We start from the raw sequence: 16,046 nt of genomic DNA, 5'->3' as shown, positions 1-16,046 counted from the left end.
TAATTAGTTGTTCTACTTTGCCTAACCTTGAAAATTATTTATAATTAAACAACAGTTACTTCATTATTAACATAACTAGGGCATTACTTCTAATGAGAAAAGAGCTTATTGTAATATTTGTTTGATTAATATAAACTTAGTATGAATTATTTACAAATAATCCATACTAAGCTATTTTACTCACATCATCAATTAATGCGACAAAGTGCTGCAAAATATTAATAAATTATAGAGTTTTGCCGTGTTACTGATCAATTGCACAATCCTTCGCTTTATTGACAATATAGTAATGTGTTACGCATACAACAAAAATAAAACTGCTCTTGTTTAATTATGAATTAACTTCGATAAACAGTGGTGTCGGCGATACAGCAACTTGTATAGTAATGTATTGCTTGTTAAGTTAATTTTATTTTGAAAATTAAATAAATACAGTTGTTTAGAACTGTATACTAAACTAGTTTAACTTACAGTGTGAAGGTATTTCATGTATATATGACACATCATGTATAAATAAATTTAAAATGAAGAAGAAACAAAGATGCATCATTACCTCTTCAGAGGAAAAGATTTAAGTATTATGTTAGATCTACAACAAAGAACTATTATTAAAAATAAGCATTTTAATTGTTCATTTTTATAAAATTAATATAAGAATTTACATCAAATTTACAATTAAAAAATGTATATTCATATGACTGCAATTTTATATTTTAATTAAAGTTTGATGATAACTAAATATAAAATTTAAAACAGATGTCATTTAAAATGGATTTATTTTAATAATATAAACTGTAGTAATTATAATTTAAATCTGTAGAAACATCTCAAGAACATTTAACGGAACGTACTCGACAAATAATTATTAGATTATCAAAACACGTCTTATGTTGCCGAGATAATTTATTGAAAACATACTAACATTTTCTGCCTATTCCATAGACCGTCCTCGGGTTAAACCGGCAGATTGGAACGTCGGCATTCCAAAAATAGAATATGTATATTTAAATACAAAAATGGTTCTGGATATTCCTTGACGAACACAACAGTTTCCACTAAATTACCAAAATTAAGTAGTGTTAGGATCTAGCTAATACTTTAACTGGAAACAGCCTGAGAGACCAGTTGCTGTTGTATGCCAAGGAATGAGAATTTCATACCGTGCTCCTCTCGACTGCCACGGGTGTTAAATCTTCCTGCGCTCTGTTTGCCGCATTCTGCCATGTTCTATATTGCCGTAGGCTTCTGCTGTTCTGCCGTTCTTTCTGTATTTGTTCTTTTATTAACATAGTTTTTAGTAAAAGCAATGTACCATTATACATTCTTTCTTCACTCTTAACATTGTTAATCATATCTAGAACGTAATAGCTCTGACCATTCTGAGTCTTGATAAAAGGAGGATGATTGATGCTAGGAAGGGCATTTGGCCAGCCTGATCTATCAGTCTGGTTCCCTATATGGGGGAAGGTGCAAGGTAACTTGTATCGAACATGTGATAAGCAGAGTGAAGCCAACATTTTGACACATGCTTTCACTTTTGTGAAGTTTGTCTCGTGTCAGTTGATAAAACTTGTTATCAAACTTGTTAGAGTTAACCTTGACATCATGTAATTATCTTTCTGCTAATTTCATATTTACTATTGCTCTTTACAAAGATTGATTTGGAATAGATGTGAATCTATGGTTCTTGTGTACCAGAGTCCCTTTTTTTCTAAATTTATTTAAATTTGAAATTATTTGTAATTATTAATATTTGTGAAAGATGACAGCATGTACAGCTAACTTTGGGAAAAAGTTTAAACTTTTAATTAATTAAATGTAGTCCAAAAGTAACCTAGTAGTTTGGGTTTGAGTAATATTACTGGGTGCATTCCAGTATGCATCAAACATTACATCAATGAACCAAAATGTTACTACAGTCAACTTGCCTTTAAACAAACACTAATAAAGCGAATTTTGCCATTACCTTGGCAAAACACCATTGTCACAACATTAATTTTCGTGTGATAAAATGAACAGGAAATTTTACCAGAATTCATTAAATCGTATCGGTAAACTATCTTCACAATATCCTATTTTCAATAATGATTTTATTATTCAATTTGAAAAGTGTAAAAAGCAAAGTGGTACCATAATAAATGTTCTATTTTGAGTAGAATAATTTTCTTCTAGTAAGCAAAGGCAGGTTCAACCTCTGATTGTATAGCAATTGAAACATGTGGTTTGGTGGACCATTCTACTGTACTCAGAAAACGGGTTAAAGTTTAAGGACGTTCACCTCTTTAAATGGATGCGGTCCCGTGCAAACACATGCTAGTTTGCATATCGAGGGGTGCATATGCTAATGTCAGGTTTGGCTACTTTACATCAAATTTGGGGTTTTTTTTTTTTTACTCTTTTGGTGCTGAAAAATATTTTCTACTTTTTCAAATGATCTTCAACAGAAAAGAAAATCACAGATTTCTTTTTGTTTTGTTTAACCATTCTGATATACTGCTCCATACTTAAATGGCAAATACTGTCTTCTCCTCATTTTGTTAGATTTTGAAAATCATTTAGATTATTAATTTATTTTTGTAAATAATTTTATTTAGTAAATTAATTCAAAATATAAATTAAAGATTTTGATTGTCTATTAACTCTTAACTCCATAAATTGTACAACCTTGACCTTGACCCTAAAAATCATTAATATGAATTTTCGATAAAGCAAACTAACTACTGTTTTCCTAACAATTTGTATTAATGTGAGTTGACTGTAAAATGTGTTCCAGTATTCACCAACAAGTTTGTTGGTGTAGCGACCAACGTGTATCGCATTTGCTGCACCGTGATGTGGTGAACTCTGGTTTTATTACTAACGTCATTTTTATTATTCATCTGTATTAACCAAGGGTATTTTGACAAAAGGTCTGCAAATGCCAATATAGGACTGTTTGCTTCTGCCATCTTGTTAAGTTGCCAGACATTCCAGTAAAAGCTTATTAAACTGTTCACAGGCACATTGGTTGTGGCTGAGATTGATGCGTACTGTAATGTACAGTACCTACCGTACGTTAACAGAATTATGAGGTTTAGCTGTAAGTTGAAACTACTGTTTTACTATTTAGAATTTATAATTTGATAAAGTTGTATTAAGTACACCTCCACTCACAACTATTCTCTTTACTGCTTTTTTCTTATAACCAACATAAATTTTCTCTCGTGGCTTACGAAATGTCTTCACTAGCCATTTCAGTTTAGTTTTGTATTGTTCAAATTCTGTTTCTTGGAAGAAACTTAGAACCAAATTCATTACAAACTTGAGCAAAATATGGGTATGATTTACAATAGTGTACTTGACGGTTTTTGGGGAAAAGTCAGGCTATAAAAGTGGGATCTACTGTATTTCAAATGGTATGCAGTTTATAGTAAAGATATAATGTGTAAATTTATAAGTATGTTTCTCTGATTTAGATAATAAAATTAAAACGAGTTTCATAACATTTAACTTAGTATGAAAATCTAGTTAGTATAATTATCTTTATTTTTCTAAAACTAAGGATTGAGTTTGTGTACATTTCACTGATTTCAATTCTCCATAAGAAAAGTTTTGTTGTTTTTTATTTTATCTCACAGTTGATTCTAAAATGAATCCTAAATCAAATCCCTTCAACTCAAATATCTGTTAACCTATGTTTCGTCAGAAGTCAACATCCTTTAGAACCTTTTTTTGAACTTGAATACTTTGGGGCTTGTCACCAGTCTGTCTTTGAGGGTAGATCAAATAACATTTTCAAGTTTACCCTAAGGATAGATTGGTAAGTAGTTCAAAAGTACTTGGGTATGAGACGTTCTGAATAAAGTTAAATTCCAATAAAACATTAGTAAGTGACTAACTGAAATGAATATTTGAGACACATTAAAATGATTGTCATATTGTCAAGACACTAAGAAATTCTTGCAAATATATAAATAGTTTTTATTTATGCTATTTGTAAAAAGAATTTTATGTTGTTTATGCTATGTAGTATCGTAAAGTTTGATATCGTACGGCTGTGCCATCAACAAAGTGTAGCCATGCTACCAAATATATTTCCAAAAGCTTGAACAGTTCAACAAACATCTAGACACTTTTATGAACAGTACTACTTGCAGCACTGATATTTAATAAATGATAGATAATCAAAAGAAACCTGAAGAGGATTTTGACTATATAGCTGCAAATTATATTTTTTATGTACTGCCATATTGTTAGCAATAAAGCATTAAAAGAAATTGCCAGTTATAAAACTGAAGATGGCAAAAAAAAGCATAGATAATGTGAAGATTGTGGGTTTGTAACCTTCGTGTGAAACTTTAAGAAAAACAAAATCTTATTCTAGGTTTATTTTTACAACAATTAAACAAAAAATACTATATTTTCATATCATGCCAAATGTAGAAGGTATATTAATCTCTCCTATCTTTGAGGGAGAAGTAATTTATTCCAGTGACTTTAATGTTCGTTTACTGTTTTGAAATTTCTAAAGAGATTGTTTGCATGTAGTTTTCTAACCATCTGACAAGATTTCCTGTGGTGTTTTCATTGGATATATCTATATGCATTGTGCATTTCATGCCATTGTGTGTAATGCACAATGTCATTATATCTGATTACATATTTCCAGGCAACACTGGCACTTAAGTCAGAACTTCATGTAATTAAGTACTAGAAAAAGTTGTATACAGTTATGTTTGTTATTTAGTTAGGAAATGTTCTGTCACTTTATAAAAATAAAGTATATGTCAATTTTTATGATTATTGTCTTTTAAAACTTGTAATTTATAGTGAATTTATTTCATTAGATTAATCAAACATGAATGGATTTAGTACAGAAGAAGAAACTCAAAACAGCCACAATCAGATTTGCTGTCTTCTGGACGACAACGAAAGATGTTCTCGACCGGCAGGCAATGCGAGCTACAATAAACGCATTCAGAAAACGCTCACTCAGCGAAAGTCAAAATTAAACATCGACCCCAACGTAAGTTATTCTGATTTAAAATTTTAATATTTTATACAAATTAAGAGAGAGTAGGGTAATAGAGATCACCCGTTTTTTGGCTAAATGGTTCAGAATTTTCAATCCCAACAGATGCTTGCATCTAGCAACTACAGAGCCAACTTTGAATTCTGAATATGGTGCCTGTTCTCTGCACATGCTTGATTGTGTGAGGAAAAAACAGTTTTGTGCATCTTTCTTCTAATTGGAACACTATCATATGTTTGACTGTATGTACCCTTGTATATAATGTATTGTTTCAATAATATATATTAATGCTAACTATTCCCTCAACTATTAAAATACATATGAAGAAATGATTTCACTTTATTCCGTCGTGTCTAGTCAAGGTTAGAAACACAAAATGGTGTGAAGGGGTAATGGGGCTCAACGAGAATCAAATAATAATGAAGACAATGACATAAATGCAAGCAATGCTATAATACCTGCAACGTCTGTGGAGAATTTGGGCGAAACAAAGAATTCTGGTAAGATGTACTGTTTGTGCTGCTTGGGCACATTCTGAATGCAGCGGATTTGATTCACCAGATCATTACATTTGTGATTACTGTGTTGAATAATAAAAGTTTTTAAGTTTTTGCATACAAATTATCAATTTTTTATATAAATATATTGTTTTCAGCATAGTTTGTGTTTTAAATGCTAAGTTCAAGCACTTTAAATAAAAGTTTTCTAGTTTTTGAACAATCATTTCTAACATTTCAGTCTTTTTTCATTGTTTTTATATGATGGTTCCCATTATCCCCACATGGTTGGGTAATGGGGTTCAATGTAATGTTTTTTGTTTTTTATAATTAAAACAATATGGAAAGGAATACTCAAGTTTTGACACATGCACTTTATTCCTTAGAGTACACCGACTGTTAAAAAAACTCACAATATTGTTAAGTTTTCTTAAAAATATGCAAAATACCTTAGGTGAGCCCCATTACCCTACTCTCCCCTACATTTTTACTCACGTATGATTATTGATTAAATTTCTTGAATCTGAATACTTACCTGTAAGTATAGCAGAACTGCGATTATCTGAATTGATTCGGATAATTGGAGTTCTACTGTATAATGTATATTCATTACGGCCAAAGAACTATTCACAAGTAATGCGTAGTTCTTGAATATTTTCAGTTTGGCTCACGTAACGTGTCCAGTCATTTGGAGAATGAATGAGAAGCTTAGATACTATTGCTTTACCCTCTAAAGATAATAGAAATATGTTAAAAAATATAAATCACATTATTATTGCATGGACATGATGCAAGCTTATTCCAACGAACAACAAAAGTAGTGTTCTCTTGGCATCACCGCATTATGTTGTATTACCACACTGTCAGTTCTTATTGATATTAATTCTGTAAGTGCAGCTTTGGAAGCACATCTAGTCGACAACCTCTGCATATATATTTAAATATTATTTGCTTATTTTTATTTTATTTGATAAGGAGAATATTCAATATGCTCAAAAATATAAAAAATAACATCATTTCTAGTTTTATTCATAAATCTTTTGCTGTAATGGCATTACATGCTAATGATTTGCCATCACAAGTAACAGCTTCTCTTTCTAAATATCACATCATAAACTTTTTCCATAATGATATTGTATTAATAGTTGTTATTTTATTTGCAAAAAATTATATAGATAATTGAATTATGAACAATAATAATATAAATGTAAATCAGTTAATGTATATGTAAACAGTATAATGATATAATGCCCACAAACTACCGCTAATTCAGCTTTTGTGACAGTGTGTTACTTTTTTAGCTAGTAGAACTCTGGATTAATGTTTTCTTGTAGAATATTCTAAATTAATTTATTTTTAATTATTAAATTTAATACATGATGGTGACTAACTGCCTATCTTTAGTCTAAATTATGTAACACCTTTATAAGTAATTAGCCACATTAGAGCCCAATTAAATAATTAATATAACAAGTAAGATGGCAAGGCCGATTTTTGGGACAAGACTATGTCTCAGAGACTCGGGGTGAGACGCAATCATTCAAACTTCGCTGGCCACGAGCAGAGTTGCTAGATGTTTTAGTGTTTGTAGCCAAAAATTTTCTAAAAAGTAGCCCAAAAGTAGCCAACTCAAAAAGTTTCTTTTTAATAACCCGAGATTTGACAATAAAATAAACATGCCATTCGTGCTTTTTCAGCAATAACTTTAATCACAATAAATGTTTTCAGCCAATTTACAGGCCTGTAAACTGATCGGAAATAAGGATCGCAAGACTCAAAATATATGCACACATTATAATTTTCTATGTAGAGAACACTCATATTTTATCTGCAAAGTAAATTGCAACGAATTATGCAACAAATGATCTTGCCAAGACGGACTATAAAATAATTTCTTTATGTAATATTCTAGTGAAGATCCTTACGTAATCCGCTACAATCTTTACGATGATCCGTCTCGGGTTAGTTCTTACGGCCCGAGAATGCTCCTACGTTGGTTCGTAGAAAAGTACACCTCCACACTCAGTCCAGTGAATATTTACAGTTTATTTACAAAACAAATATTTACAGGATGTACAAGTTTGACAACATTACACAGACGATGCAACAAAGGTGTGGTGTCTCACGTACAGCTTGTCTGTTGGGGACTATTAGACCCTGGGGAAACTCTGGTCGGTTTTTGGAGTTGGCTCAACCGTGTGGCCGTCCGGTCTCTACACTAACCCTTCTCAGAGGAATTCCTAAGAGGAGAACACTCTCTCTACACCTCATGGGCTTCCTAAGTGTCAGAGACTACCACGTATCCGGTCTCTCGCCCTTCTCCCCGTTCCTCTCGCCACCCTTACAATTTAAGGGGTTCCACGGCGACAACTTGCGACCAATCGGGTCCTTCCTTTCCCCTGGGAGCTTCCAAAGACGTCCGCCCTACTCCCGACGACGTAGCTTACAGTCGCGTCCATCCCTTGTTTACATTTTTCCAAGCCGACTGACACGTGGCAAACACATTGACCCCTAAACGGAGACGCTACTCATTTGTTCTTCCTGGCCGTTTATAGCCCCAACGCCAGGTGGGACCAATTATCTCGGTCGCGTGGCTTTTCGACCTCCTACGCTAAAAGTGGGCCTTTACAATTCTTAATAGTTATTAATTTGCTATTACAAAGGATTTATCAAACTACAATTATTTAATTAATTTGATTAATAGATTCTTTATTAAGCCAATATGTGCTGTACATTATTAATAATAATAATAGATAAAGAATTCCTACATCCCACAGTACAGAAAGTAGACAACAAAAACAAATTAAAGTATTAAAAACAGATATTAAATTTATCATCGAAAATAGCATAAGGAAAAGTTAAAATCACTTTTAAAACATCATTTAAAACAGAAAAACAAAAACCAAATTGATGAAGGGTATTGATATATTCAAAATGCACATATTACTTTAATAAAGAAATCTCGGTCGACTTTCAAATTAAATAACTGTAGGAAAATTAATACAGTGGGTGATCGGTTAACGAACATAATCCGTTCCAAGACTTTGTTCGCTATCCGAATTGTTCGTTAACAGATTATCAATTTACCATAGGTTTCTATGGGAATTTGATTAATTCGTTCTGGAGACCCCAAAAAAATAAGAAATATATACTTTCTTATCACATTTATTTATATGTAATAATAATAATAATACATATATACACAGTCTTGCATTTTTATTAGTCATGTTTTTTCCGTTTGTAGTTGTTAAAGAATCTGTCTAATGTCGATTGCTTTTCTCTCTTCTTCAGGATTTGTTGGAAGTAATTAATAGGATTGTAATTGTAGAGATCCCCAAGCCTATTAACCTCAACCTGGTTTTGATGCCATTCTAAGATCGTTGTTCTGACATCTTCCCACTTCTTCAAAAGATGTTTAAGAGCAGATGTTGGCATTAATCCTCTTTTTCAGAAGAAAACACATCTTGCTGAGTTTTTTGGTGTTCTTCATTCAAGAGTTCTTGGGGTTCTTCTGTCGTCAGATCAGTTATAGGTTCTATTTTGCACTCTTTGATGATCTTTATTTCTCAGATGTGATTTTTGTCATTCCTTAAGCTGCTTGAGTCTTCTTGATTATACAGTATCTTTCTTAGATAATATTGAACTGTGGCCTACTGTATACCTGTTTGAACCATACTGCCCAGCAACATCAAACATCATCTGCCCTCTCTACCTTTTGCTATTATACTCTCACCTTTCAAAAATAAAAACCCACTCTCGCGAAAACTATAAAAGAATTGTTTCTGACAGAAACAATTCTTTTATAGTTTCAAAGTTCTTTTAGAGAGTTTCAAAGTTCGGAGGAATACTATCCGATCAATATATACCAGGTTGAGCGTTGATGTCGACTTCTCCCACGCTCCAAAAAGTTTTGAATTGTTGCCCGGAGACAAGGGAAGACCAATTGGTATTTATTATTTTACGTTGCTTCTTGTGTTTGTTGTGTGAGGTGTTCGTTATTCGAACGTGTGCTCATTGTCCGAACATAAAAATCTTTTGCAAAAGTATTCGTTATCCGATCACCCACTGTATTATTTTGTCTACTTTTATTATTTAAGAATTAACATGTCTAGATTATAGTAATAAGTATTAAAACTTTATCATGAAAAAGGATATTTTAAAAAATTACTTCTACAGACATTCAATTTTTACTCAGAAATAGATAAATTCATTTATTATAAAGGAGACAAACAAAAATTTATTTGAAAAACACAAATATTTATTTTATTTGGGTGTCTAATTAATAAAAAACAACGAACACCATTTTAAAGTGCATTTTTATTCAACTATTATATTTATAAATAATATGTAGCAAAAACTATAGCCAAGTCAAATTTAAAAGTAGCCAATGTGCCAAATGACATTTTTTTATGCCAAATTTGCTACAAAGTAGCCAAATCTGGCAACGCTGTCCATAAGACATTTTCAGTGAAATTAATCTATCCATTGTTGAAATTTCTGTTCGTTGCATGTCGCCCAAGTTGAATTTTTGTTGCTGCATAAGGAAAATTTCCCATGTTGAAAAAAATAATCTTGGCTATTGTATCATCTGAAATTTTTTATATTTTGCACAAACAAAATAAATATATTAATAAATGTAAAAACAAAAAAAGATTATATTTCGGAAGTTACTTTTAATATAAAATTATAACAACTAGTGCCATCTAGTTTCAAAAATGTTCCGATGCCGAAACGAGATGTCTTGGGTCAACTGGTCTAGGTCAGTAGGTCACGACCGGAGAGGTAAATAGGTTTTTTCAAAGATTTGTTTATCAAAATTCGATTTTGATGTTTGCATTTCCAACTTTCCGATGATATACGCATGCGCAAATCTCGCACTCTTGCCAGTTTGTAGAAAGATGTCGCCATTTTGTATTTTATTTTGACTCTGTTCTCAGTCCCCCGAGTATCTGCGAGTCTGATTTTTTTTTGTGTGTGCATGATTTGGGCACCTAATACTCTGTGCCAAATTGCAACTCTTAACGTGTTTCCCTTATACCTCTAAGGTGTGGACCCATAACGGCACTGCGATTTTATAAACAAGGCATAGTCTTGTCAAAAATAATATTTAAGTATTTTGATTGTATTTTTTTCTTAACTAGGCTCGCCACATATACATTTGTGACTACCATAAGGGTTTCATCCAGAGTCTCCGTGCAAAGCGAAAACGGAAAGATAGCGATGATGATAACGGCTCTAACGATCAGGATATCGATTTACCAGAAGTGAGTCAAATTAATTAAATGTCAATAACTTAAAAAATTTATGTGAAATCTTTAATCTTAAAGTTAAGAATAAATAATCTCTTTATTCAAAAATACATGCTTGGATCTGTTCTCTCCTTCAGATGGAGGTGCTAGAATTACCTTTGAATGCTTAATAATTGAGTTAAACAACACAAATATTTTAATTTTAGAATGCAAAAATCATGTTATAAATATATAAAATTATACCTTTCTTTTTCTCAGGTTGATTTATTTCAATTACAACTGAACACTCTTCGTCGATATAAACGCCATTATAAGATCCAAACAAGGCCCAGTGCTAATAAAGCTCAGTTAGCTGACGTACGTACGACATTTTATTGAATTAATTAATTTTTTACTTATGCATATTAAATTTTATCTATATACGTATCGACGGGTCTAAAGTTTTTTTTTATAATAAACTAGTCTAGCAATTTAGTCTACTAAATATTAAAAAAATTGACTAATTATCATCTTACCCCAAGAAATAATAATCAGTTTATTAGTAATACGGTTAAATTCCCATTATTGGGGTAATGTACTTGTTACGTTGTTTTACAGTATTTTAACACAAGAATATTTTTACTGTCAAAAGTAACCAATATAAATTTATATACTAGGGTTTATACAAAACCCGACTTTTTAAAAAACCAATCTTTGAATCTCAACTTTTCTACAAAACTGGTTTTAACCGGTTTTCGAATTTTCACCCCCCACCCAAAAAATGGAAATAAGGAATGTTTACAACTTATTTTAAAACTTTTAAATTTATTTAATATTTATAAAATTTTTAATATAAAATATTTGAATATAAAATATTTCGACCAACGTCTACACCGGGGGTCGGCAACCTTTTGGGGGTGTTGTACCAAATGATTTTTACAAACTTGTACCGCGCACCGACACGATTCTACGAATTTTGTTTTGATATTTTATTTTGAAATATTTGTTTTACTCATATGTTCTTAGAAATTAGAACTCTCAGAATTCTAGTTCATTCAATAGGGCAGGTTCGTGGCTTACAATGGCTTTGTGTGTTTATTTGTACATAAAAGAAAATATTTTATACATTTTAGTTTATTTTTATAAGTCAGGTTTAATAAGAAAGGAAAATATGGGTGCATGAATTTCAAAGTCTTCACATCGTTTGGAAAATCCTTTCTTAAGGCCTTCAACATACATTCGTAGTTCATCTTTGTTAACAGTAAATTTTCTTGCATAGACATTGACATTTGGAAAGTATTTGTAAGCGTTAGTGGTAATATCACGCCAAAATATATCTAATTTTGATGAAAACTCTTTCCAGTGTTTAAAAAGTTCTAGTACTGTTTGACCCTAGTACCTTGTAAATGCAAATTTAATTAATTGAGGTGTTGTGTTATATCAGTCAAAAAACATCAATTTGCATAACCATCATTTGATTCCGGAAAATTTTGTTATTTTTTTCATGAAGAAACAGCTTGATTTCTTCCAAATATGATATAAATCTGTTTAAGACATTGTCTCGGCTAAGCCAACGAACATTGCTGTATAGCGGAAGATCCGTATATTCACTCTTCATTTCTTCTAAAAGAAACTTAAATTGCTTGTGTGTCAATGAAGAATGTGAAACAATAAAATTAACTGTTTTAACAACTGTGTCCATTGTATAATTCAAACTCTGTGATGAGATTTTTGCAACTAAGCTTTCCTGATGTATAATACAGTGGAAACTTAATATTTTATGTCCAATATGATTTTCAAGAAGTTTAACAAACTCTTTTTCTTTTCCAACCATTGCATGGGCAGCATCAGAAGTAACGAAAATATTTTATTTATATTAATTTTCTGATTTTCAAAATAATTTTAAAATGCTGTAGTAATGTCTTGTCCTGTAGTTGTACCAGTAAGAGGAATCAAACAACATAATTCTGCATAAATTTGATCCTTTCCACAATATTGAGCAACTATTGCTAAGCATGCCACGTCGTTCATGCCAGTGCTTTCATCAACAGCAACACTGAACACAGAGGTTTCTTGTAATCCAGTTTTCTGTTTAATTGTTACATTATTGGCCATATCTGTTATTTGTCTTTCAATTGATCTCGCAGAGACAGATATGTCTCGAATTCGAGACAGTAATGTCTCCTTATTTAGTAAATCACCGAATAAAATATCGGCACTTTCCAAAAATGTTTGTTTGATGAATTCACCGTCTGTGAAAGGTTTGCCTTTGGAAGCTATGCATCGAGCAATTTTATAACTATATTCGGTGGCTTTATTTTTAGTTCTTTGACTAAAAAAATTAGTTTGTTTTTACAACCAGAAACAGCTCGTTTAATTGCTTCAATTTTCTCATCAGCATTCTTAAACATAGAATGATGTTTGCTTTGATAACGTCTTTGTACACTTGAAGTACAACACACGACACTTTTGTAACATAAAGTACAAACAGCATGACCCTTTTGTTATAGAAATCCATATTCTTTGGTCGAAATGTCTCGAAAAGATCGAACGTTAACTTTTTGTCTTTTATGAGCCATTCTAGGGTGGTATATTACTTATTAAGTCCTCGGTAGACAGATAAGAACGCAAAACTTAGCCGAGCGAACATTTGCGTTGCAATTTCAATATCATTTTATAATAATAATTTTCAACGTATTTTATTTATTTATTTGTTTTAATATTTTAATTCATTTAGCGTGCCACCGAAAATGGTCTCACGTGCCATGTCGGGTATGCGTGCCATAGGTTGCCGACCCCTGGTCTGCACAAAACAAAAAAGAAAAAAAAGGAAATGCTAGATTATCACGTTAAACTATAAAATTTACTCCATAGAAAACCATAAAGAAAAACAAATAACAATGAATGCTTACAAAATATTATTTTATTTCTTATTTTTCCTAAGAAAATATGAGTTTAGAATGCAAAGAATATCTGTGGATCTATTGCTCACCCTGTCCTTATTTTGCACACAAAATTGCCAGAAATATAAAAAACTCTCTCACTTGCTACTGAGCTGGGTTTAATCATCTTTAAAGCATTAAATAATAAATCTAAATTTTTTGTTCTTCTGTTTGTACCCTCTGATACTAAAAACTTCTTTTTAGTATCTTAGGGCCGGATGAAGTCACTTCAGGTTCTTGGAGATATTTATGTATTGATTTTTCCAGAGCATTTTTTAAAGCTATGGGTTAATTTTTTTCTTCGTTCACTTTTTCATCATCAGTCATCTTCTATAGAATAATTTGGATATGATCTCGATAATATTTGTCCAGATAGCTTGATGATATCAGATTTTGCAGCTAGTGGAAGAAATATGCTAGACAACTTTGTCCAAACGTTCTGTGGATTTTGTAGATGAAGGAGAAGTGTTACTAATCCCGTTTGTCTTCTCTCTTGAATTCCTACCTCTACAGCATGTAACAACTTGGAACTAATTTCAGTTTTCAAATTTTTCAAATTCACATAACAAAAATTCAAATATGCCTTCACTTGTTAATAAATAGGACAACAAGATGCAAACTTTGTCATCCTAAGGCATCAGCTACTAAATGTATTGGTCTTTAAACTTTAAGCTCTACAATTTTACAATACTCTGCTTTGTTCCATGTGTGAGAAGCACCGATGTCATTCAAAGCTAAAACAAGGCATTCTTTTAAGTGTACAAATCTTTCTATTGTTTTTTGATAGTTGAAAGATTTCTTCCTATTGTAGGGAGAATTGGACACTTTTTAGGCATAGGGGGATTTTTTTTGTTTTTGTAGTTAGTTTTACAAAACTTAGTATTTAACAATGTTCCCATTTTATGTCAGAGACGATTTTGTGTCAAAATGTTGATGTTTTTAATCAAATAATTAATTTATTTATATGTTTAAATATAGGCTCAAAAACCGGTTTTTTAGTTGGGAAACCCTGGTTTTCAAATTATATGAATTTCTTCAAAAAACTGGGTTTTAAAAATCAACAAACCCTATTATATACAGAAGACTCTTAGTTATGGGGATTGGTAGATGTGGATAAATGTAGTTTCTGGTTGTTTGAGAATTACTATTAAAAATAAGCCTAATTAATACTGTAAACTCTGTAGTGACTCGATATTAATATTGAAATAAGGTAATTAAAAGCAAACAAAGACAAACTTGGGTTGGGTGAGAACACAAAATTTGAAAAACAGTTGATCCCAACTGAGCGGTGAGTTTACACATGGAAAATTGGTGGAAGTGGGAGACAAATATGTGGTGTGCAATGTGTGGGCTTACTCATGGGTCAGTGTGCCAAGTTTAAACTCGCATTTCCACTGGAAATTAATTCTATTTTTATTTAAAGTATTATTTCTTTCATCTTTTTCTTTTTGCTAGTCAAATTTTAGTTGACAGAGTCTATTGTAATTAGATTATGTGATGGTGTGTTTTAATACACAAAAGTGATTTTTATTTTTTATTTGCGTATCATTCTTTAACAAGACTTTTAAAAAAGTTATTTAAGCTTGACATTTGAAGTCTTGACAAGTCATTCAGTAGTCACAAGATGGATTTTATTGTAACATTTCAAAAATTTTATTGATTTAACTTAGAAATTCTTCATGGTCTTTTAGGAGACAAATAACAGATAATTCTTTTGTGTTGCAGATCAATAGCAGTGATCTGTTGATATAAACAGTGAGAATTTATTCAATCTTAATTGTATTAACAACCTTACAATGGAACCTTGCTTAATGAACAAAATAAATTGTGAAAAATTAACGAATGGCCAGGAGAGGGAAAGTCCCGGATTGTGCACATGCTCCATCTAGCACTCGTTCGGCTAGCATCTTAGTGTCGCTCGCGATCACACATTTTTCCAAACTTTTTCCAACACATATTATGTATAAACATCGACAACCATAGCCCGTTATATAATAAACCCGCCAAACAATATGCCAAATTCTTGGGCTACGTAAAGGCTATAATTTCATATTAGAAATTAACTGTCTACCTCTAGTCAAATTAATTAATTTCTAATATGTAGTTATAGCCTTTATGTAGCCCAAGAATTTGGCATATCGTTTGGTGTGTTTATCGGACAAATTATCTGTTTTTTTTTTTTCTTTTTTTTGTTTTCTGCAAATCAAATTCGCATTTCAGGTTAGTTCATTCCACGCTAGAAGAAAAGATGATGATGATTCACGCTTCTTAACAATGTTTATTGTATAATTTTCTGTGAATAAACATTATACATAAAATATTTGAGTATTTTTTTTTTTTGGCGTGGAATGCCAATTTTTGGCATTAT

The 16,046-nt window shown here is 31.5% G+C and overlaps 1 protein-coding gene across 1 annotated transcript in view; it reads left to right on the top strand.

The window, feature by feature from the left end:
* Sap30 (SIN3-associated polypeptide 30) overlaps positions 1–16,046 on the top strand; it is a 34,258-nt gene that overhangs the window by 13,267 nt on the left and 4,945 nt on the right. Inside the window, exons 2-4 of the mRNA XM_067269060.1 lie at positions 4,827–5,005; positions 10,650–10,772; positions 11,016–11,114. Coding sequence (XP_067125161.1) covers positions 4,838–5,005; positions 10,650–10,772; positions 11,016–11,114 — 390 coding nt within the window. The 5' untranslated portion in view covers positions 4,827–4,837. The remainder of the gene's footprint in view (positions 1–4,826; positions 5,006–10,649; positions 10,773–11,015; positions 11,115–16,046) is intronic.

This window comes from Centruroides vittatus, unplaced genomic scaffold (assembly GCF_030686945.1).
Source record: "Centruroides vittatus isolate TY-2023 unplaced genomic scaffold, ASM3068694v2 contig_345, whole genome shotgun sequence".
In the NCBI taxonomy this organism is placed as follows: domain Eukaryota; kingdom Metazoa; phylum Arthropoda; class Arachnida; order Scorpiones; family Buthidae; genus Centruroides; species Centruroides vittatus.
Note: the sequence above shows the minus strand (reverse complement) of the source record. Positions and strands in the feature narration are given on the sequence as shown.